The sequence below is a fragment of the Ahaetulla prasina genome, chromosome 1, assembly GCF_028640845.1.
Source record: "Ahaetulla prasina isolate Xishuangbanna chromosome 1, ASM2864084v1, whole genome shotgun sequence".
NCBI lineage: Eukaryota > Metazoa > Chordata > Lepidosauria > Squamata > Colubridae > Ahaetulla > Ahaetulla prasina.
In genome coordinates this window covers 218,121,979-218,146,725 of record NC_080539.1, presented here as the reverse complement: position 1 = coordinate 218,146,725, position 24,747 = coordinate 218,121,979, and the positions used below count along the sequence as shown (strand labels likewise).

General features: G+C 37.9%; 1 protein-coding gene across 4 annotated transcripts in view; it reads left to right on the top strand.

Moving 5' to 3' along the window:
• The first annotated feature begins 1,680 nt into the window (after positions 1-1,680).
• UBR3 (ubiquitin protein ligase E3 component n-recognin 3) overlaps positions 1,681-24,747 on the top strand; it is a 110,237-nt gene continuing 87,170 nt past the window's right edge. For 3 of the 4 annotated variants that reach the window (XM_058190915.1, XM_058190907.1, XM_058190888.1), the window contains exons 1-7: positions 1,682-2,259; positions 9,928-10,067; positions 11,824-11,982; positions 13,395-13,538; positions 14,029-14,078; positions 17,449-17,515; positions 19,539-19,669. In XM_058190915.1, the coding sequence (XP_058046898.1) occupies positions 1,802-2,259; positions 9,928-10,067; positions 11,824-11,982; positions 13,395-13,538; positions 14,029-14,078; positions 17,449-17,515; positions 19,539-19,669 (1,149 nt within the window). In that variant the 5' untranslated portion in view covers positions 1,682-1,801. Of the gene's footprint in view, positions 2,260-9,927; positions 10,068-11,823; positions 11,983-13,394; positions 13,539-14,028; positions 14,079-17,448; positions 17,516-19,538; positions 19,670-24,747 lie in introns of all 4 variants that reach the window. The other variant, XM_058190898.1, reaches the window with a different exon arrangement.

Below are 24,747 nucleotides of genomic sequence, written 5' to 3'. Positions count from 1 at the left end.
AGTTTCCGATCGGAAAGGTTCTTACACTAAAGTGCCTGCTTAGTTGACTGTTTAGCAATAGCTTGCTATGTAAGAAGACAGGAGAAGTGCCCTGCTTCATCCCTAAGAGTTTCTGGTCCTGCTTCCTTTAAATTTCCACCCAGCCATAACCAATGCCTAACAGGGTTCATTAAATAACCAGCCAAAACCAGTGCCTAACAGCGTTCATTAAAGGAAGGTGGGCAGAACTTAATACCCGAGAGAAAAGTGCCGCTCCTGTGCATGGAATAGAATAGAATAGAATAGAATTTTTATTGGCCAAGTGTGATTGGACACACAAGGAATTTGTCTTGGTGCATATGCTCTCAGTGTACATAAAAGAAAAGATACCTTCATCAAGGTACAACATTTACAACACAATTGATGGTCAATATATCAATATAAATCATAAGGATTGCCAGCAACAAGTTATAGTCATATACATATACATATAGTCATACATACATACATACATATACATACACATACATATAGTCATATAGTCATACAGTCATAAATGGAAAGAGATTGGTGATGGGAGTGCGAGAGAGTGAACCCAGCGCTCCTTTCCATACGGATTAAAGTCTGCTCAGGGGCAAATTCATTCCTTGAAAACAAACACGCGGGGATCGCAGCTCTCGGTTTTCCCGAATCTCTGTGATGACATTTTCTCTTCAGTTTGCCGGACCTTTGGTTAAATACAGCACTTTCTCCCTCTGGTAACTCTTAAGATGGTTTCTCTGTAGTAAAAGTCTCAGCTTAAAATCTCTTGAAGATGAACATTTTATCAGGCGCCAGCATTTCCCGCAGGAAGAACTAAGAGATTTTTTTTAAAAAAAATGTTATTCTGTTTTTGCCCCCTCCCCTCAGCAGTGCCCCTTTCCTCAACGAAAGCATAGAACAAAGAATCATAAGGATGGAAAGGACCTCAAGAGATCTTCTAGACTAGTCCTTATACCATATATGTGGGTATATGCATAATTTTATCTATCTATCTATCTATCTATCTATCTATCTATCTATCTATCTATCTATCTATCTATCTATCTATCTATCATTTATCTATCAATCATCTCTTTATCTATCATTAATCTATCTTTCATCTTTCTCTTTTTCTCTCTCTCTCTCTCGTGTCATGTGTTTATATTATATTAGACGTGGAGAGATCCTTTGAGAGCTGTATGCAACGTAATTTCATTTAAATGTATGCCGATTAGTGTACATTCAAAGTGACAGTAAAGTTATTCCAAGTTCGAAAGTCTATTCCAGCCAAAGGGCCACCCGATCGATCCACTTTGGAAAACACCCAACGATGAAGCACCCACCACTTCCCAACCGGCTCTTCCAGCTGACCCGCTGGGGAACGAGGGTCCCGTCAAACGAGACAAAAACGGGCGGCGTTTATCAGCTCGGGCGCCAGCAGCCGCCTCTTTCTCTCTCTCTCTCTCTCTCTCCACCCGGGGGAGGGGAGACGGGGGCGTCGGGAAGGTCTCGTCTCTCGGGCGGGCAAAGCAGTGAGGGAAGCCGGCAGGCAAGACCGCCTAGCGCTGTGGCAGAAGGTGGAAGGGCAGAGAGAGAGAGGGAGAGAGAGAGAGGGAGGGAGAGTACTGTAGGCGGCCGGGGTGCTGACTTTCCCGGCTATCGCGAGAGGCGCCGCTGGGAGGGAAGGGAGGGGAAAGGCGAGAGGGGAGGCAGGTGAGGGAAGAAGCGCAGCCAGAGTCTGAGGAGGGTTTGCGCCGCCCGCAGCGGCTGCCTCGGTGGAGGGACGTCCTCGGCCGCCCTCATGGCGGGTGCGGGGGCTGGAGGGGGCGCCCAGGAGAAGCGGGCCACGGCGGCGCGCCTGAAAGCGGCCCTAGGCGCCGCCGCCGCCGAGGAGAGCGAGGCTGCCGGAGAACTCCAAGCGCTTCTGGAGCGGGTCTTGGGTCCCCTGACGGGCAGCGACGACGCCGAGGCGGTGTCCGAAGCGCTGGGGTGGTGCCGCTGTTTGCTGGCCGGAGGCGAGCCGTGGGACAGCTTCGTGCAGGCGGTGAGGGCCTACGACCCGGCTACGCTCTGCGGCCTGGTGTGGACGGCCAACTTCGTGGCCTACCGTTGCCGGACTTGTGGCATCTCGCCTTGCATGAGCCTCTGCGCCGAGTGCTTTCACCAGGGCGAGCACGCCGGGCATGACTACAACATGTTCCGCAGCCAGGCGGGGGGGGCCTGCGACTGCGGCGACGGCAACGTAATGCGGGAAGCCGGGTGAGTATCGCGAGTGGAAACGTCTCTCTCTCTCTCCCCCCCCCCGCAGCTTGCGAATGGGAGGATCCCGAGGGGGCTCCAGCCAAGTGTGTGGGGTTTACAAGAGCCCCACATGCCCCCCTTTCTCCCTTTTTCTCCCAACTTTTCTTTAAAGGAAGCACACGTGCAAATTATTATTATTATTATTATTATTATTATTATTATTATTATTATTATTATTATTATTATTATTATTATTATTATTATTATTATTATTATTATTATACGCTGGCAGCAACCCTTATCAACCATTAGCACTAGTCAGTGGTATTTGTGATGTATTTTTGAATGTTCGGTTGACTGAATTTCATGTTTAATGAATAAAGTAAATAATAATGATAATGATAATGACAACAACAACTGCATGACAGGGCTGTGATCCGGAGGAACAGGTGGATGGAAGCTCAGTATAGAAGTAGCCACCTAGGCTGAGGCATCGTCCTACCTCATTGGGACTGTAGTAACTCATCTTTCTGGGCGTCTGCTTTTAGGGTCCGTACTCCTAGTAGAAAAGACACGGTACTTTTGTGCCCATCTAGTACAGGTAGACTTCAATGGAGCCCAGAATTTCTGTTGCTAAGTGAAACATTTGTTAAGTGAATTTTGCTCCCATTTTACGACTTTTCTTGTCACAGTTGTTAAGTGAATCACTGCAGTTGTTAAATTAGTAACACGGTTGTTAAGTGAATCTGGTTTTCCCATTGACTTTGCTTGTCAGAAAGTCGCAATGACTCCGGACACTGCAATAGTCATAAATGTAAATCAGTTCCCAAGCATCAGAATTTTGATCACATGACCATTGGGGATGTTGCAATGATTGTAAGTGTGAAAAACGGTCATAAGTCATTTTGTTCAGTGCGGTTGTAACTTTGGTCACTAAGTGAACTGTTGTATGTTGAGGACTACCTGTACTTTTGTGTCCATTTACTTACTATGTGTTGAATCAGGGATAAGCCCCTTGAAAGGAACACAACCTCATTTGTTCTCTGTAGCATCATAGGTACTGCTCCCAGAATGTATGTAGAATCTGATATATTGTGGCATAAATTTTTGTGGGCATGATGAAGCGGGTTTAGAAGCCATAATAAGTTTATTTGCCTTTAAAGAAAACTTAACTCTTACATTTTGTTGCAAAAACTGACTCTTACATTTGTTTGTGAGATACAATCCTTACTTCAGCAGGGAGTCCTAAATTATTCTTAGAAAATATCAGTTCTTGGACATGAAAGTTAGGTACCAATATTGCTGCCAGCCAAATTCAAACTCTTGGGACATTTTTCTTGGCCCCTGGAAAAATGATTTTGCTGTTAAAAGTCTGATAGGGTTAGTATATCCATAAAAACAAGCACAAACATGATAGAAGGCAGAATAATGTGGCTCCATATTTCCTGATTTTTGCCTTTATGTATGAGATTGCAAAATATACTATTAATTAAAGATACAGTTCTCTTCTTTTATTTCTTTTTATTCTGTGTTTTTCCTGAAATTAAAAACATTGGCTCGACTGACTACACCATGCCAGTGTGGTTCTGTATAATATATAAAACCAGAAAATTGTAAGGTTAAATATCTTATGTGAATTCGTTCAGTAGTATCCTTCTTGCTAGCTACCGGTCAGCAAGTTGTAGAAGTTTCCATAGAGTTTTCTATGTTTTCCCAAGATTCCCATGACTATAACCCCATATACTCTTAACACTGGTAGAGATTAATTATACATACATATATGGGTGTGTGTGTGTGTGCGTGTGCCTTTAGCCTTTCTATATGAATATTTATATTATTAGGAGGCTTTATAAAGTTGTCAATAGAAGGTCCATGCCTAGGGCTCATTTTCGACATTTGAGAAATAGAGAAATCCCACATACTAAATAACTCTTGTCTATAGTAGGAAGTAGAGGAGACATGGGGCACACAGGCTGTTGCACTGAAGGCTTGTTTCCAGTTTCTATCCAAGTTAAATCCTGGGACAAAATATTATCCAAACAAATTACCAAAACAAATTCCTCTCCAACATGCTTTTATTTTGTTGCAAAGTTCTTGAAATGTATGTTGACTTCTGAATTTGAATGGTAGTGATGGGAGAAGGAGCTTTGAAATACGGTTTAATTAATACAGTATAAAGACTAATGGAGGGCCAATGGGATAAATTGAAGGATGTACTTGAAAAAGGTTAAAAAATATAGATCACCTTAAAGAATGGAGGAAATAGTTAAAATAGTGAGTTGGGAACAAGAAAGTAGCCTGAGAGAAGAGCTGATTTATAAAATGATGCAGAGAACTGCAATGAAAGAGATGACACATGGGGCACATTTCCTTTTTGAAAGTAAATAATGCAGTCAAATGTTGGGTAGAGCTGTGTTGATGATGCTGGGATAATAGTAGGTGTAAAGTTGCTATGAGGGCATATTTTCAGTTCAGTACTTTTTTGGCAGGATGAGATGATTGAATGCTGCCAAATTTTACTGTCACAGAGAAAGCATGTGATAGAGTCATCCTATCTTCTGCCTCCATGTTAGTAGTTTGATACATGAACTCTGAAGTATGCCAGTATGTAAACAAGTCTCAAGTGTTGACTACTCAGTGTGACAGACGCTGCCCATTGTTATTAGTATGAATTTGGAGAGAGAAAGCAAAGATATCTGTGGGCCCTAGTCATTTTTATTTTCATGCACAAGCAATTGCACATGACAGTAACAAGCTTTTTATTTAAAACATTATTACATCTTATAATTTAGTAGTAATATAATAGTAGCCTTCAGATTTATGGAAAAGGTTCACATCTCACTGTAAGTCATAAAGTAATTGCTTATAGTTTTGAATATTATATGAACCCAGTCACTGAGATTGTAAGTAATAATTTATGTTTATGATGTATTTCCAGTTAAAGTAACAGTGAAATTTCCTGTGTTGAATGTTGTTACCTGACTACAATATCTGAAGAATCATGGAAGTTACAGCAGCGTGATGAATCAATAAATACTTTGTCCTGTATTTTAGCACTTTGGGGAAACAAACTAAGATTTCTACTTGAAGACGGTTTTCATATTTATGGGGTATTATTCAATCAGGAAGATGAAAGTGGTAATGAAATTATTTTTCCCTGTCTCTTTAAAAAAACAGGTTTATCCCACTCGACTGATATTTATGAGAGTTAATCATTTCTTGGATATAATTAACAGCAAGTGTTGACTGCTGTGCAATAATTTCTTTCTAATGGGTCTTACAAGGTTTTGTTTTTTTAACATTTTGGAAATGTAGTAACTGGTTATTCCACTCCACTGACTGTAACTATTCCTAAGCAAGAATGCAAATAGTGAAGTGATGGTGTGGCAAAGATGAAAAACCAAACCTTTTCCTTTTGGAGAAATGGGGATACTGAAAAGATTATGGAAGATGACATACTTGAATACTTATTTACATGAAAAGAAAATTTTATTGCATTCTAAAGATATTGCATACTAGTTTACACCTGAGATATTCTATGCCAATAAAGCTCTTTATTTACTCTTTATACCTTGAAAAAGAACTTATACTAAACATAAAATAAGTTTGGTTTAAATTCAAAAATTGTACTCCAAAATGTTCTGCTTCCAAAACTTCAGGTAGAATCTGCCCACCTGTTTTGCTTAGGCTGGGAATGCTTCTTCTCAGGATGCTATGGGAAAGTGATTAGAAACAGTCATTCTTGTTTTATACTTTGTAGCTCAGAAATTCACTGTGTCAAACCCCTTATGGCAGCTCATTATGGGAATTCGAAGGAGGCAGGTTTATTGCAATGAGCAAAGGGGTGAGATTATAGAACCTTGAAAACTGTGTGTAGTTAGTATATTAGGGCTATGCTTTTTATTGCCTTCTAGCAATCTTGATTTAATGGGAAGAATGCTACTTGCTTATCTGAGACCACAAAAATGTCCATCTGTCCTTGTTTTGCTGTGTTTTAGAAGCATAGTTCATTCTCAGGTCAGAGAATTTTATCACAACTGCCTCTCAAGGTTAAGATGGTTCTTCTGCTAATGTTTTGGAAGGCAATGACATTTACTCTTTTCCATTGAGCTTTTAGCTGAAATATATTGTGGAAGGAAAGGCTGAAGAGAGGCAGGGTAGGGATGCATGCACATGGCCCCATTTTTGAACTTTGAGCTTTATCATCTGCAATGCTTAATTACTGTGCACACTTGCAACCTTAGGTGCTTTTTAAGATCAAGGGCGGGGGGGGGATAACATGAAATGGAGAGACATATAGTCCTCAACTTACAACTGTTTGCTTTATGACAGCTTAAATTAAGCTTCCAAAAAGTTAGTTACAACCTAAATTTGAACTTATGACCGACACCCCACCCCCACATGTCCTCACAATTTGGGCACTTGGTAATGGACTTGCATTTAGGATCAGTTGCAGCATCTCAAGCCCACGTGATAATTATTTGTGAATTCCTCCCCACCCCCATTTTCTATCAGTAAATGCCACTGGTTAAGCTGGATTGGTGTTTACAATGGTGTGACTCTACTTACAACCATGGTAAAAAGGATCATAAAATCAGATCCAGTCATGTAATGACCTATGAGTGTAATGATTCATAAGTCCAGGCCCAATTGTGATTGTAAGTTGAGGACTATTTGTAGCATTTGTGAAAGAGAGGACAAACCCTGTTAACATTAGCACCTAGGCACCTAAAGAGCATGGTACAAGAAGAAGTATAGAACCAATCTATGTCTTTTCCTTACAAAGGAGAAGCTCACATGGTTTGCTTGCCATCTGCCTGTTCTGGAACCCACATGAACTCAAAAGTCAATTCGAGTAGTCCCCATTTGGAGAGGGATGAATGTGAGGTGATTGTAATTGGTGTACAGGATAGATAGGAAGGCTTGTAAGCTTTTTCCAGGTTTATTTGGGAAGTCATTATTGTGACATGAGCAGCTACATAAATCAAATAATGATATGTATGTACAGTATATATGGTTTGTTCCTGGTAACAGCTCTTAACTTACTCATTTTGCAGACATGTCACATCCAGCAAACCTCAATCATTCTACACCATTTCCTCCTACTCAGCTGCCTGTAGTTAATACTGTTGTGTCTGTTCCCTCCATAAATCACTGAGGGTACAAACTATTATCCCTTTGAAAATGTCATACAATTCATTGGGATACTTTGGGATCATGCCAAAGGCTGGACTGAGTTCTGCTAAGATTGTTAAAGTTGGCTTCCAACTCCTTTTTATATCCTTATACCGGCAGGAATTTTAGACTTCTCATTTGATTCATCTAAATAATTTCCTTTTTTTTTTGTGAAAGGGCAAAAATCAAATAAAAATAATTCATCGATAACAGTATTGAGACATTTTTGGTTGCACTTGTGGATGACCTCATGTTGGGTTCGAAATGAGAGTAGTGCATCCACCCTAGCTCTCCTTGATTTCTCAGTACTCTTTAATACATCAACCATGGTATCATTTTGGAGCAGACAATCAGTTAGGAATGGGGAAGCACTCACTTGTAGTGATTCTCCTCCTTCCTCTTGGATCAGCTCCAGTTTGTGTTGTGTTGGTCTAGTCCTAGGCCTTTGTTTTGTTGGGTGTTTCAGGGCTGTCCTCTTCCCTCTTGAATACACATAAAGTTTCTGGGAGAAGTCATCATCCAGACAGGGTACAGTCTCATCAATTGCCAAATTGCATGACTCTGCACTGCTAAACAAAATGCCAAAGTTCTGCCTTGATGCGGGTGTTATGTTATACATTTTTTTTTCGGTTAATTCGTTTGATATAAAATATTTTTTGGAGAAAAGAAAAGCTGATGAATAAAATTATTTTTATCTTGCTTGAGAAAATGGGTTAGTCTTTCAGGAAGTAATTCCTTGTTTGAAGCCATGGCACAGAAAAACACCTGTTCAAACTTTGAATAATACCATTGAATTAGAAAGTGATCACCAACTTTTACTGGTGTGCTAGTATTTAAAAATGACTTTTCTATGATTTCATGCCGGTACAGAGATTGGCTTAAGTGTAGCATTAAGGTCCAGTGAATAATCATAGAATTCAAAGGGGCCATTGAAGCCGTGGACACCAATCCCCTTGCTCAGTGCAGAAAACCAATTTTAAAGATCCTTAATAGTTCTATTAAGTTCCATTTCAACTCATGAGGTGAAGGGGAGCTACTATCTTTTTAATTACAGATAGTCTTTGAGTGATGTCCAGTGTTGTTCAGTGACCATTCAAAGTTACAACCATGAATGAGGGAGACTTATGACATCACAGTGAGCCATGATTTCTGACATTCCCTGCTGGCTTCCCAAAAGCAAAGTCAATGTGGGTGCTGGCAAGAATAACAATAGTAATAGTATTTTGACTTACCGGTATATACTGCCCCATGGTGCTCTCTGGGTAGTCGGGATCAAATTCCAGGTTCTGGGCAGAGTTTGCTTGCAATACTGCACTGTATCCACTGCGCCACTAGGAAGTCAAGTCTCTCCTGTTCCTGCTGTTTTTTCACCCAGCCTTGCTCTATAATGCCTGCCCATGGCACTCTTTCATCCACCCGCCTGTGCTCTGTAGCAGGGGTCTCCAACCTTGGCAACTTTAAGACTTGTGGACTTCAACTCCCAGAGCTTTGCTGGCTGAGGAACTCTGGGAGTTGAAGTCCACAAGTCTTAAAGTTGCCAAGGTTGGAGACCCCTGCTCTGTAGGGTCTGCCTGTAGCTCTCCCCCATGGCTCCCATTCAGCCAGTCCTGTGGTATAAGCAGGACTGTCAGAATGCAGTCATGGGACATTGCGTTTTACAACCATATTGCTTAGTGATGGGAAATTCCAGGTCCAATTGCCATTGTAACTCCACTAATACCTGTAATTGGCTGCATTCCATCAATTTGGCATTATGGTTAAAATCTTTTCCTAACATTACATTTGAATTTGCTTTCCTAAAACTTAACTAAGAGTAAGAGCTACAGTGGCGCAGTGGTTAGAGTGCAGTACTGCAGGCTACTTCTGCTGATCACCGGCTGCCAGGAGTTTGGCAGATCAAATCTCACCAGGCTCAAGGTTAACTCAGCCTTCCATCCTTCTGAGGTGGGTAAAATGAGGACTCAGATTGTTGGGGGCAATAGGCTGACTCTGTAAACTGCTTAGAGGGGGCTGTAAAGCACTGGTATATAAGTCTATTGTTACTCCATTGTGCTGAATTTTGCATTCTGTGGCAATAGAGAACGGCTCCTTACTTGCTTCTGTATGGCACCCTTTGTGTTTATGAGTTGTTTTCCAACTACTGTGCTATATATTCAAGGACCTTTCTTTATATCATTCAGGAAATGGTTGAAGACTTAGTTGTTCTCTCTGGCCTTGGGAATGGGAGAATTGTGGAGTCCCCTTTTATGCATAGTCTTGCTTTGTTTGGTTTTTAGCTTTTCTGGTCTGTATGTGTGTATATATTTACACACACACACACACACGCGCGCACACACACACACACACACACACACACACGTATGTTTATGTATACACACACACACACACACACACCCCAATTGTTTTTTAATTTAATCTGGCTAGAGTCATTTTGGGAGACAGACAGCCTAAACATAAAATAGATATGTTTATTAATTGTGATAATTTAATTTTGAATAACTTTATTTACAGGTTCTGCAAAAGGCATCGAATAAAATCAAGCTCAGAAGTTCCATCTGTTCCAAAAGATTTGTTGATAATGTCAGAACTAGTTCTTCCACAATTCATCTTCTGTCTTATTCAGTACTTAAGAGAAGGTTATAATGAGCCAGGTAAACCTAATATCAGTATTTGTGTTTTATGTCACAAGTCAAATTTTTAACACTACTAATAAATTTAATTTTGTTTTATTTGATTTGGATTGTTGGAGTTTATATTCCTTTTTATTTTGAGGATCATTGAAAATATCGATATAGTCACTAAGTGTCAACATCAACCTGATGGTGGTATCAATATTTTCTAGGAAACTTTAGTTTCAAGTAATTTGTGCAAATGAATGATGTTTTGCCAAAGTTTGCAGGAAATATGTAAAATATATATTTTAAGTGAATTTAATGTCGCAAGATTCTGTAGACTCCTTTGAAGCTATTTTCCCTTCTGTCCTGTTTAAGCAACTCTTGAAGAGTGTTGCTCTTTGAGAGAAGAACTGGAAGAAAAGCGTTGCTCTTTTGAAGAACTGGAAGAAAAAAAAGTGAATTCCATCTATTTCAGATAGAAGAGAAGATGAGTTTGTATTCTATGTTGTTTTGAAGAGTAATTCTAAAAAAAAAACATCACAACCAGTACACAGTGCCCTTCTTAATAAAATACGAATAGCAAGAGCCAAGCTATTATAAACACCAGATTACATTCAAGATAATGAATGGAGTGATGAGTGAAAGAAGGGGAAATACTTGGATAATTGAAACTATCAAAAACCAAGAAAATGAGCCCTGTTTGGGTGCAAAAGTGATAAGAATAACCAGAATCTTATGCTAAACATAGGAAGAAAGCAAGTCAATTACTGGTAGTTAAAATGGTTTATTATTCTGTCACAATCTTCTTGGAACTTCTCTGTGAAAATGTATGCATATCAGTATTACTTCAACTCAAATTCCTTGTGGCTTCTGTAAATGGCTTCAAGCAGATGATGCAAAATATGTGGACAAAACAGACTATTGAGGTATCCCAGAAGCTGAACAATAAATTCTCCAATTTTATTTTTTTGGCTTTGCCTTTTCAGAAAGGACTGGACTAAGAAGGATATAAATGGTGAAAGGTGGAAAACCACTGAGGTCCAAGGAGCTAGTAAGATCATATTGCCTATCCATTCCTTGATATCGGACATAGACAAGATGAGCAAAATTAATTCTATCCCCAAACTAAATAGGAATCCAGCTTGTCCTACATCAAAATAATCTCTGTTATCCAAAACCACTTCGAGTGAAGTCACCAGTTCTAGTCACATAAAGACATGAAGTATGCATACCAACAGTCCACTGGCAAGAGCTATTTTACCATTTTGGCTCTGCTTCTCTATGCGTGCTAAACAGTTGGTGAGAACCTGCTCATCAACTCAGCCCTGCCTCCTTTGCCCATTAACTGTCAGCTTTGAAAATTCACTTGCTGCCTCAGCCTTGTACAGCCCAATAGAAACTGATTCTCTGAAGCATACATGTGGTAAAAATGATAGCAGCATCTCTACTAATATTCAGAAAACTGACAGTAGTGACTGTAGTTACCAACTCAGATTGTGTATGGTTTGCTAAGAGGAACTGTGATCTTATACTGGTTACCCAAAAATAAACATTTGAACATTAAATATATATCTAAAAATGACATCTCATTAGGCTGGAAACTTACAAGCCTTTTTACACTAAGAGACTTCTATTGAGGAAATTCTTGTTATTATGGTATATGATGCATGTTCAATCCAAAGTTGTAAGAATGGTGTGTTTTATTTAGCAAAATAATAGCCAGTCTGTAGTTTTTAAGCAATTAAAACCATTTATCCAATTTTGTGCAAAATTCTTGCTTGGCTTTTTTCAGTTCTTGATTTGCCATCAGAAAAAGAACTTCATAAAGTTCTTCAGATGTTGGAACCCCACATTTCATTTCTGGAAGATCTGACAAAAATGGGAGGAGCAATGCGTTCAGTCCTTACTCAGGTTTTGACCGGTCAGCAGTACTATAAAAGTCTTAGTTCTGGTGAGTTGTTGTTTTATTTTGCTTGAAGGAGCATTCATCATTAAACATGTTTTTATGCTTTAGGATCAGGATATCTGCTGAAAAAGAAGCAGGCTTTACTTTGCTATGAACTGCAAATTCCATTGATCTGTTTAAGCCTTACTGATGTCAGTTTTTGCCATTTTAATTGTTGAAAAATGTTATATATTTGAGTTACTTTTAGGATTTAGTTTATGCTGCTAATATAGTTTAGATATTTTACAAAATGGTTGTTAAAAAGTTTTGTAGGCAGTCTTCCACCAATTCTTAAATAGAGAATAAGTACTATATATTGCTTCTGTTCTTTTTCTTAGAGTAAATGTGTCATTGTTCCCCTATAACACTATATTGTTCTTCCTTCTGCTTAAACTAACAAGTTCAGGTTTAACGGTCCATAAGATAGAAGTAAAAGTAGTGATCTAGTTTCACACATTGCACTAAGCGATAATGTTCTTTATTTTGTTTTGGCTTAAGATTCTCAATGACCCACACATTGTGACTCTTAAACCATGGATAATGGCTTGGTGTGTAAACTAATCTATTGTAGTTTATTCAAGAAAGAATAAGCAAATCATGCCTTAGTGCAATGTGAGACTGGAGCCAGTGAGCTAAGAACATGACAAGTACATATGAAAGGATGGAAATACAGAATCAACAGTGCCTTCCCTGAGGCAATTCATTATTTACTCAGTTGAGCAGCAGGTGACAAATTGCATGAAAGCGGTTTGATATTTTTACATATATGTCAGCCAAAGATGACAATTCAGATTATATATATTTAAAAGGGCTATCCTTAGAGTCCATCATGACAGCAGAATTTCAGTGTTTTGCAAGCTTAGTTAGAACTTCCTGTTATTACCTTTTATATGATTTATATAAAGTCTTTCCTGATTATAAGAATGTTCTTTAACAGAATTCTAGGGTTGAAAAAGAAAACAGCATTCCCAAAACCAAATTAAACAATTGTAAATAGAATATGCATATTGCTCTTAATTTCAAGAACCAAGTTTATAGTCTCCATTTTGGAATGGTATCATGCAGAAATGTTCACCCTTTGATAATTAATTTGAAAAGTCACAATAAAAGGATAGATGGGCTGTAGTCTGGCTGATTTTTAGTTCTGGTGTATTCATATGTCAGATCTTGACTCACTATGGCTGAATGTGCTATCTGCAGAGGAATTTAATTAAGCATTGCAGTCTGAATGCTGGAAAATATAATACTTACGAATGGAAAGCATCATTTGAAGGTATATGCACCAATGCATCCCATAGTTTCTTTAAAGTATTTATGGACCATTTATTATGATGTTTGTTAGCCAATTTTTTTTAACCTGTGCCATCCTGTAAAGATGGGCCCTTGGAGTGAACTTGTATCTTTGAAATATATTTAAGGTGGTGGTGAAAATACATGTTCAAAGAAAAGCCATGAAAAATACCTTATAGCTTTGAAAGGTTCTGGACTGACATTTGCTGAAGATAAGATTGCATGTGGAATGCAGGATCAAGGAGCTGGAGCTAGCGCTTCAGTAGTTCAAGGTTTGTGTAAAAAAAATACTTTCAATTGTAACTGGAAGAATTCCCATCTTTGATATGTTAACATATAGAACTTCTAAAATGGCTTATGAAATGTTCCTGAAACAGCACAAATGCAGGGAGAATAAGTGTGTCAGAATCCTTATTCAATTTTCAAAATTGGGAAGTATCTTCATTCTTAAATACTAGTTTAAATTATGGGAAATATTAGGAGCCCTTTCCAATAAGTTTAGAAAATACAGCATTTTGGATTACAAATAGTTATTGTGCTAAAATGACATATCAGTAGTAGCAACATTTGTTTTCCATTCTAGAGATAGTAACAAATCACGAGTATCACTTAAAGTTTTAGCATTTTCTAGCTAGATTTTAATTTCAGATTCTAAAGACTCAATGTAGGTTTGTATGGAAGAAGAACTGTGGGTTTGTTTTAAAAATATTTTTCCAGTTTTGTATGAATTACAAAGGATATTTTAATTTTTAATTTCACAAGGTTTTGCAGGTTCTACACCAGCTTCAGGGCAAGGTGACTCTTCAGATGAGGTGAGACTTTCAGAATAAAATAAAGTGTAATATTGTGTGACAGAAATTAAGATACCATGAGCCTCATTGTATTTTGTCTTTGCTAACAAATTTATTTAATAGGATTATTTATGCTGAAAATGCCTCCAGTAAGAAAATTGTTATTACTACTCTTGTTGAATTAATTTTGTTAACATTAGTGTAGATCATGGTTGTCAAATTTTTTGATTTGCCCTTGGCTTCATTGAGTGAAAAAGAATTGTCCTGGGCCACATATATAATATATAATGTAGTTAATAAATATAAACTTCTCTTATTTTTATATTATTTTATATTACTTTATTATCTTATGGGACCACATGGCTAGCTATCCAGAGCCATGGCTTGGATACCTCTGATGTTAATAGTAACTTCTGAAAATAGGCTAGCTTAATATCAGGTATGTTTATATCTGTAAAACAGGTTTTAATCAGTGTTACTGAGAAGGTGATATGCACATTTCTAAATCTTTGTGGTCTGTTACATCTTTTCTTCATTTGACATATTATAAATCAGATTTATCTTAATATATGCAGTAAAAATAGGAGAGAAAAATGAATCCTGGCATAAATATGCATTCAGTTTTCTAAACCAGGAATTCTTAGAACAAGAAAAAACCTTTAAGAAGAGATTGGACAACTATTTGTCTGATATGCTAAAGGATTTCCTGCTTGAATAGGAGTTTGGATTAGAAGACTTCCAAGGTCGCTTCCAACTTTTATATTCTGAATAATTACTGGATTGGCTTCTTTCTGATTTCCTCCTACCTACCAACCAACCAAACAACCAAACAACCAACCAACCAACCAACCAATCAATCAATCTGTAGTACAGAAATAAAAGGGAAAATATGGGAAAAGGGACTGCTGAAGCTTCAGTCTCTCTGTAGTTGTGGCCTGGAACTAGCCTTCTGGCTCAGGGTCAAGAAAGATTTAGCTGATGTAGTTTCTACATATGGAAGCAAACAGTGCTGTAATTTGCAACTATGTACAGAGATCACCACCTTATTTTATGTTTACATGAATGGTTAAGAATTTTTTAAACATAGATAAACTTAGTTCAATAAGCTATATCCAGAATTAAAAATAAAACTCTGAAGGAAAAAGAAAAAAATAACATCTTAAATATCAGATTTTATAATTTTATAAAATATTTTTCTATTATATGTTCCTACTTAAACGTTATCTAAACTGAGAATAATGTTATTTCAATGGAGAATCCACTCAATAAATAGATAATGTTAAGTTCTAAAGAGACAGCCAAGCATTGAATGCCTTTTTACTTTTCTAAGTAAATAATAGTTCTTACTTTTTTACCTTTTTACTTTTCTAAGTCATAAGGCAGGATTCTACCTTATGAAAGGTCTTTAAATTTAAATATTATCTTACCGGCCTCTCTGTCTCTTGACAGAATATTTCCTTCTATTTTCACTATCTTGTTAGCATGGGGAAAAGTGGCAATTGGCACTTTGTTGTCCCACAGTCTTTTCTACTAAACCTTCATTTAGGGTCAATAAAAGTATAATCAGTGCAGAGGAAGACCAGAGCCCTAATCAATATGGAGCAAGGGATTAGATTTAATCCTAACATCCATGACACCCTCATTTTTGTTTAAATAAATTACTTGATATCAGGCTCCTGGGATTGCATCTGTTTTATTTAACACCTCTCATTAAAAAGAAATACTGAATACTTTGATCTCATTAGTTAAGGCAATATTGTATCTATCCATGCACTCTTTATGCCTTCCTTCAGGTCTTCCACTTTTCAGTATCCTGATTCAGGATTCAGTATATTAAAATTAATATATCGGTAATGAGAGCCAGTTGGGTCTAGTGGTTTAAGGCACCAGATTAGAAGCCAGGAGACTGAGTTCTAGTCCTGCCTTAAGCATGAAAGCTGGCTGGGTGATTTTGTGTCAGTTTCTCTTTTTAAGCCCAACCTACTCAAAAAATTGTTGTTGGGAAAATAGGAGGAGGAAGGAGTATTAGTTATGTTCCCTGCTTTATTTATTTAAAAGTAATAATAATAAGGGTGAGATTAGACAGACAGACATTCTTGACTTGATATCAGATATCCGACAAGAGAAAAAAAAACCAATAAGAAAATGAAAGCCATATGGCTATAGCAATGAGTCACTATTGTATTGACTTCCTATGAACAATGAGAATATGCCCTCAACCTTTTGGGCATCAGGGACTGGTTCCGAGGAAAGAGATTTTTCCAGAGACCAGAGGGGGCATGGTTTCGTATACTGCCTGCATCCTGTAGATGGGGCTTGGTTTATTCGCATGGTCTGGTTTCTGGCATGTTGTAGCCCAATGCTGGTCCACGGACCAGGGGTTGGGGATCCCTGTAGTATATCATACGAGAGAATTGGGGAGGTGGTGGTTTCAAGCAGTTACTGAAAACCTTACCTTTCTAAAGATAATGATTCTGCCTTTGATATTTATTTATGAATTGAATTTATTTAAGTGAATGTCAGTAGGTTTGTTTGAATAATTAGATTTTCCATCAATCTTCATGACATTGTCAGGAAGAGAAGATAAATACTTAATTGGATTTTAATTCAGCAGAATGCCATTATACTATTTCAATAGGTTGCCGTTATATACAGTGGGATATAAACTGTTTATGCACCATGTTTAAAATGCCAGGTTCTTGAAATGTAAAAAAATCAAACCAAGATAAATCACTACCTGGTATTTTAACAGGAGTGTGTAGACTTTTAATATCCACTGTACACTTCCAGTTTGTTGATGGAAGAAATGTCTTGCGCTGTATAATAATTAGGTATTGGAAAATGCTTCAGATATGAGAGAATACTTCAGATTCTTCTAATAATACTTAAACTTTGAATATTTCCAGTCATTTTTTAATAATTGTGACATTTTGCAAGTGCTTCTAATTGAGTGTATTATAACCAAACAGTATTTGCTTCTAAACAAATATGTTTATGATTTAAGTAACTTTTATATAATACCCCTTACATTATTTTTCCATTTAATTGGCAAATTCCTCATTGATTATGCTTTCCAATCTTAGCTTAGAGTTTTAGTAGTTCTTTAAAGACAGTTTATGTGGGATAAGATCCCCAAGTGATATAACCATAACAGAAGGACATTTAAAAGATACTTTTTTGATGATGAATATATTTTTATAACCTGTTTCCAATAAATAACATACTAATATTTAGCTTGAAATACTGGAAGTGTTTGTGAATAACATATGGCAGTAAAGTAATGTTCCTAATGTTCCTAGGGGGAGTCTATTTTCATATCCCACCCCCGTACAGTATAATAGATCTGATGTTAGATTTTTCTATTCATTCATTTTCAATCTCTTTATCTCAGGAAGACCATGATGGTAACCAAGGTGTGGGAAAGTGCAAGAGAGTGAAACTAAGTACCACCACCAAAGGTATATACAGTAAATTGTTTGTTGGATATTTTATAATTTATAACCATGTTTTACTCAACTGGTAGTTTTGAGTTTCTATGGATGAAGGTGAATATACTTTCAAGATTTGTAATGTATATTGTAGAAGCAAAAGTAAGTGTGTATATGTGTGTGTGTTTGTATATAGCGTGGACAGACAGACAGACAGGGTTATATATAGCCTAGGTTTAAGACCTGAGCTTTGCACAATGGGGTGAGCTCCCATTACTTGTCTACCTAGAAGCTTGAAAGCATGCAAATGAGAGTAGATAAATAGGTACCACTTTGGTGGAAATAACAGCATTCCATGTGCCTTTGGGATATATAACCATGCTGGCACATGACCAAGGAATTTGTCTGGACAACACTTGCTCCCTTGGCCAAGAAACAGAGATGAGCACCATGATGATTGACAAGGAAACTTTTACCTTTATTTATTCATACACACACACCTATACACACACTTTTGCTTCTATAGTATTTTACATATGAGCAATATAGACTGACTACAAGACTTAGTGTTCCTTATTTTATAGTTTCATGCATTTTCCCAAGAGGAAAAATGGCTTAGGGCATAGTAGGATAAGCAGCTGCCTATTAAAGGTAAAGGTAAAGGTTCCCCTCGCACACACGTGCTAGTCGTTGCTGACTCTAGGGGACGGTGCTCATCTCCGTTTCAAAGCCGAAGAGTCAGTGCTGTCCGAAGACGTCTCCGTGGTCATGTGGCCGGCATGACTCAATGCCAAAGGCGCATGGAATGCTGTTACCTTCCCACCAAAGGTGGTCCCTATTTTTTCTACTTGCATTTTTACGTGCTTTCGAAACTGCTAGGTTGGCAGAAGCTGGGACAAGTAACAGGAGCTCACCCTGTTACACGGCAGCACTAGGGATTCGAACCGCTGAGCTGCCGACCTTTTGATCGAGAAGCTCAACGTCCTAGCCCCTGAGCCATGTACACCCATTAGCTGTATGTAACTTTTCTGCCCTATTGTGTGCCCTCCATGACATCAATAAATTTCATCACTTTTTTTTAACAAAACTTTTTTTTCTGCCTTCGAGTGTTAAATCAGAAAACTGACTTTTAAACCCCCGTATCTGGGAGGGGGGAACAATTAAAAATACTTTTTTGCCCCTCCGCACTCTCTGCAGTCTGAAAAGAATTTTAAATTGCAGCCATCATTGGAAAAAAGTTGTTTGTTTCTAGATTGCTTTAACAATTCTCTGTTTCATGCCTCCCAGACTCCTGCAGTCAGTTGGCACACCAAGTTATTGCAAGTAATCATAGATCTATTTATGCTTTTATGATGCACAAATCTTCAACCTGAGGCTATATGTGCCTCAGCATTCTTTCTCCTGCTGTTAAAATTTACAAATTATCCATTCTCAGTGATGTTGTTTATTATTTCTTGATAAAACAAATTCTACATCTTGAATAGGTATAATGTGCCTGTTTTAAGTTGGGCTATTCATTTCGGAAGGAAAAAGGAATAAAAGAGATAAATAGTTTCCCTTCATCCAGTACATATTATTATATTGCCACCACCCCAGTTAACACTGTCAGAGGCCTTTTTTACCCCCAAAGAAATATCTTCCAGCTACAAAAACTTTCAATCCAGACCTTTCTTTTCCATTCTGCCAATGAACAGAAACTTCTGGGGAGAGCAAAATATCAAAATAATCCTCATGACTGTAATTGAAACTCTGCCTCTTGTACATTATGAGCACTGTTGATACTTGTGTAAGAGAGGCAAGGTTTCACTTACGAAGTTCCAACTGCCATCTTGACTTTTTTGACAGCCCTCTTCCCCCTTATACTGTAGATGTAGCTACGTAGTAAGTATTCAGTGACTGAGTAGAGTCAGGAGCATTGGACAGGCATATGAAGTCTTCTAAAATATGGGCTTTTCAAGAGATCTTGGTGTCTGTCTTAAAAATATCCTGATAGGTTTTGTAATCTGTTCTCCGTGAACTCTTCCATCTACCTTTTATCCTCATTTTTCTACAGATCAGTCCATCATGGATGTTTTAAAGCATAAATGTTTTCTAGAAGAATTATTATTTTGGACAGTAAAATATGAATTTCCTCAGAAAATGGTAACTTTCTTGCTCAACATGCTTCCAGATCAAGATTATAAGGTATTAGTGTATTTCTTCTTTCTTTTGTCCTGACAATTCTTATAATGATTTGTGAAATCATTTGTAGTAATTTAAGACCACTGTTAGAGGAAAAAGTCCAACAATTTAACACGATATTCAGGATACTAAAAGAAAATAGTATAGAAAATAATGTGAACTAAATTGCAGTAGTTTAAAATATCAAGGTAGTGTTGAAAGGTGTCAGAAGTGTTTTGAACAATATTATGAGTTGGCTGGAAGTGAAAATACAATATCTCATTGGTATATCTCTATTTCCAAGGGGTACCCATTAAATATAATTACGATTAGTTAATATCAGTGAACCTCTTGATTTATTCAACCAGTTCTATCAAAAATGTCTTCTTTCAGGCCAACTCTTGGAAGAATTAAAAAAATGGTGTCATTCTCCCTGTAACGAGAAATTTAGAACTTAACAGAGGACTACTGTTGTACATCAGGAAGGTTTCAAATTAAGCAAATCAACCCAAATGTTTAGATGTAAAAATGAGCTTATTGGAAAAGATCAGGAATGGGCTTCAAAAATTTCAGCAACAGGTTCTCTGCCTGGTTGCTGGGTGGGTGTGGCCTAGTTGGCCTCCTGCACCATGGCGGGTGGGAGGCATTTTTGCTTTCCCCAGGCTCCGGAGGCTTTTCTTGAGCCTCTGGGAGGGTGAAAACTGCCTCCCCCAGGCTCTGGAGGCCCTCCGGAGGCCGGAAACAGCCCTGTTTTTGGACTTCCGGGAGGCCATTTTTCCCCCTCCCTGAGCCTCTGTGCGAGCCCTGCACTTACCTCGCATCCAAAATGGGCCGCATGGAGACTCCGGGGAGGGGAGGGGAGGGTGGGCGGGGCCAGCTAGGGATGGGATTTGGAGGTTATCCGAACTGGCCATAATGTTAGCTATGGATTCTCCCGAATCCGGGCGAACCCGTAGCATCCCACCCCTAGAAAAGATGGAATATAGGAAACCTAAAGAAAGATAGTATCATACAGAATTTGGATTAAATCAGTACACTCAGCCTAATTTAACCAGCTACAATATGCATCTCTTTGAGTAGAACTACATGGTTTCAAAATTTGTTTAAAATGTATTGAAGATAAGATGATCTATAAGAAAACATATAGGCTCCCTGGTTGGATGAATTGGGCAAGGCCCTCTTTGTGCCTCTTATTCTTCTAGACCGCTAGTCCGCTTGTTTTATTAAATGCGAACTATACATGAAAGTCCTCCTCTTTTGGAAGGCTGACAGTTGCTTTGCACAATCAAGCCAACTGCTCCATTTCTGACATTCTGACATATCATTTCTGAATGATAAAAGCTTGATGAGTTTTTACTAGTTATATCATATGTGAGAGATTTTGGGGAAACAAGATAAGAATATTGTTTAATCAGACATGGCACAGGTTCTTTATAATGCATTAAGCTATGAAAAGAATGATTTACATTTTCTGTGTTTGACTTTCATAATCAACAGGACTATATCTCTAATACTCTAAATTCTAGGAATACTTACATTGCTTGGGAATTCACACACACATACAAAATTGTATGGACTTTGTCATTTTTTTTGGTAGTATTTAAAATTTAAGGCTGTACTCACAACGGAAGTAAGCGTGAAGAAAATTGCTGTATAAAAGTATCTTCATATGAGACCTGCTTAACAATTTAACCCATTTTAATGTATATTTTAATTGATTATAAGTCATTGAGCTCATGTTGATTCTTAGCAATAATATGGAAAGACCTTACTTAGGATAATTCATTAAAAATACATTAAAGTAAAGTGGCTGCTTAGTACTTTCACAACTACTTTTTTGGCTGTTTAAAAAACCCCGCTCAATATGTAACATGCATAATGTATTGTAATTTATCGCACTAGGATCTATCTATTGAAAGTTCTGCTAGTCACAGTTAACTGAACTCATTGAATTGTATTACTTCTTGTTTATTCGTAAAGCATATTTTATCTCCCTGTTCATTGTATAGTCCTGCTAAATTAATATAATCTTTATTCTTTTTGTTCCCATTGTTCCTTTTTAACTTCCTGTTTTTTAAAAGTTTTTCTATTTTTTGTTGAAATGTTATATGGTATCATAACCTCGAAAATAAAGTGAGAATTTTTGGTGTCAACTTATACATGGTTGGGCTTCTGAGAGAAATAATTTGGAGAGACTGAACAATTATATTCTCTATTTTATCTAATTTAGTTTGATCATCAGAGGCTATTCTAAACCAATACTTGTGCATCCTAAGGCACTTCACTACAGTTAATAGATTTCAATTTACCGTAATCTATATAAGATTAATGTTCTACTGTTTTATCTATTTAATTTGTATTTACTGTATAATTTGTCACAATTCCAAATGACCTTGGCTAGTGTACAGCAAAAATACAAAACAAAACAGAAAAAATAAAAAGGATAAAAAGCTTATTAAAAAGGTAATTAAAAAAGATAAGATGGACATAATAATCAGTCAGCTCAGGCTAAAGTCTAAATGGAATAAAACTGATTTGTTTATGGAATGTTAACAAAGTGGAATTTGAGCATAGTTATGGGTGAAAACATGCTGCTGTTTTGCCTACATCCAATGTTCTTCACAAAGAGAGAGGACTTTGAGCAGGACTTCTCTGGCTAATGATTGAATGAGTATATTTAGCTGGCAAGCATTGTCTGTTACAGCCTTGTCTACACTTTGTAGGGTTTTAAAGATAATGTTTCAGAAGCTTTGGCAACCAAATTAATGACTTTAATTTAGGTGTAATTCTATGTCGACAGGATTTTTCAGCTATGAGTTTGCTATATTTTGTGCTGCTAGTAACTCATAGACTCTCTTCAAAGACAGGACAATATATTGTACATCGTGTTTCAGCAAGTCTAGATGGGTGATGATCAAGATATGAATTACAAAAACCAGTGCATTCTGGTCCAGGTTGGGTCACAACTGGCACAGCAGCCAAACATGGGAAAGAGTCCTGGCCACTTTCTCCACCTGTTGGTGAGCAGATGTTGTGAGTCCAAGTCAAGAACTGCTTCTTTTAGGGATAACACAACCCTGCCTGAGTGATTACCAGGTCTACTATTATATGCCCAGATGCTTATCAGGAGCTAGCAACTATCTATTGGTAGGATTTAATCAAATTTATTTTGCCTCATCCAGATTCCTACAGCCTTCAGACTTTCTTGCAGGGGTGAAATGCTCCCGGTTCGGACCAGATTGCCCAATCCAGTAGTGATGGTGGCGGGTGGTTCGGAGAACCGGTAGCAAAAATCCCTGCCTCCCCCCGGCCCCAGCTGAGCCACGCGATCATCAGAGGTTTTTTTTTTTTTTTACTTTTAAAAACATGTTTTCTTCGGCCGAAAAAATGCTCTTAAAAGTAAAAAAAAAGTTTCTGATGATCGCGCGGCTTTAAAAGCATTTTTTCTACAACCTCTTTGGCCGAAGAGGTTGTAAAAAAAAAAAAAAGCTTTTAAAAGGCTCTTCCGGCGATCCCAGCTGAGTTTTAAAAGCATGATTTCTACAAGCTCTTTGCCTGAAGAGGTTGTAAAAAAATGCTTTTAAAAGGTTCTGGCAATCAGGCAACTTAGCTGGGATCGTAAGACCCCTTTAAAAGTTTTTTTTTCCTCTGGCAATCCCAGCTGAGTTGCCTGATCATCGCAGGCTTTTAAAAGCATTTTTTTACAACCTCTTCGGCTAAAGTGGTTATAGAAAAAATGCTTTTAAAAGTAAAAAAAAAAAAAAAGTTGGCCACGCCCACCCAGTCACATTACACCCCCCTCCCACCACCACCATGCCATGCCCACAGAACAGGTAGTAACAAATTTTACATTTTATATTATATAAATATTTTATATTTAACCCTGCTTTCTTGGTTTTCTGATTGGGGTGTCCTTATCCCAGACTGATAGATGATTCTTTACAGTGATTTCATGTCGATATTAAATGACATGAGGGAGAGCCCTGAGCCTTATGGAAGTCAACATTGGATCTCCCATAGACTTGAACAGTTCCTCTCCATATCCACCAATCAAAACACTCAGATACGAAACCCCCCCACCCCCCCACTATAAATAGAGACTCCAGCTCCCAACCCTTGAAGGTGATCCAGAATTATTCCATAGTAAATAGTATTTAATGCTGCCAAGAGATCTACTGGAACCAATCAGGGTGTATTCCTCCACCATCTTCTACACCATCTTCTCAGCAAACTTTTCTTAAAAAGGCAAATGTTTCCTAGGGGGCAAGCATGATCCTTCCCTATAAAGAAGTGTTAATAACCTCTCCGATCTATCCATTCGTGCCTTGCCTAATCGTCCAAGAAAGACAAAAAAAGAGGAGCGTACACTAAGCCCAGAGGCTGCAGAATTTCAACTACAATGAACCATTTCCATTTCTCACATAAGCTGAAAAGAGCCCCATAGGGAACCCACAGATTCATCTGACATGTCTAGAGGAGTTTTTACCTGTCTGCCCTTCTGCAAAAAATATTATTTTTATTCTGTTCTTCTAAAAAAAGTTTATTATTGTGAGTAATTCTGAATAAGAGCCAGTTTGGGATAATAGTTAAGGCATCAAGCTAGAATGTTTGGTCTTCTAGTTCTACCTTAGGCACAAAGTCAGCTGGGTGGCCTTGGGCCAGTCACTTCTCTCAGCTCTAGGAAGGAGGGAACGTCGTTCTGAAAATCTTGCCAAGAAAACTACAGTTTAGTCCAGGTTGTTGCTAGGAGTCAACATTGACTAAAAGGCGAAAGGGGGGAAAAAACAAAGGAGAAATAAACAGACAAACCCTGAACAAAACTGCTAGGCAGCAGTCTGCAAATGTAATAAGTGCAGAGGAGGAAGATGTTTTTCTGCCTTGCGGGACTTTGTTACTGAGTAGTTCATGCTGCTTCACTGGGTGGCGATTAAAATATTCTTTGGGGAAGGGTTATATTTCTGTAAAGAATTAGAATTGCAATTTGGAAATGTTAGATTTGAGTGTGTCACTAGAAGATCTTCCCTGCAAACAGCACTTTTAATTAATTTAGGCAGATATGCGATTAAGAGCCTTTCTGGGCAAAGAACGTTGCTGCCGTTATC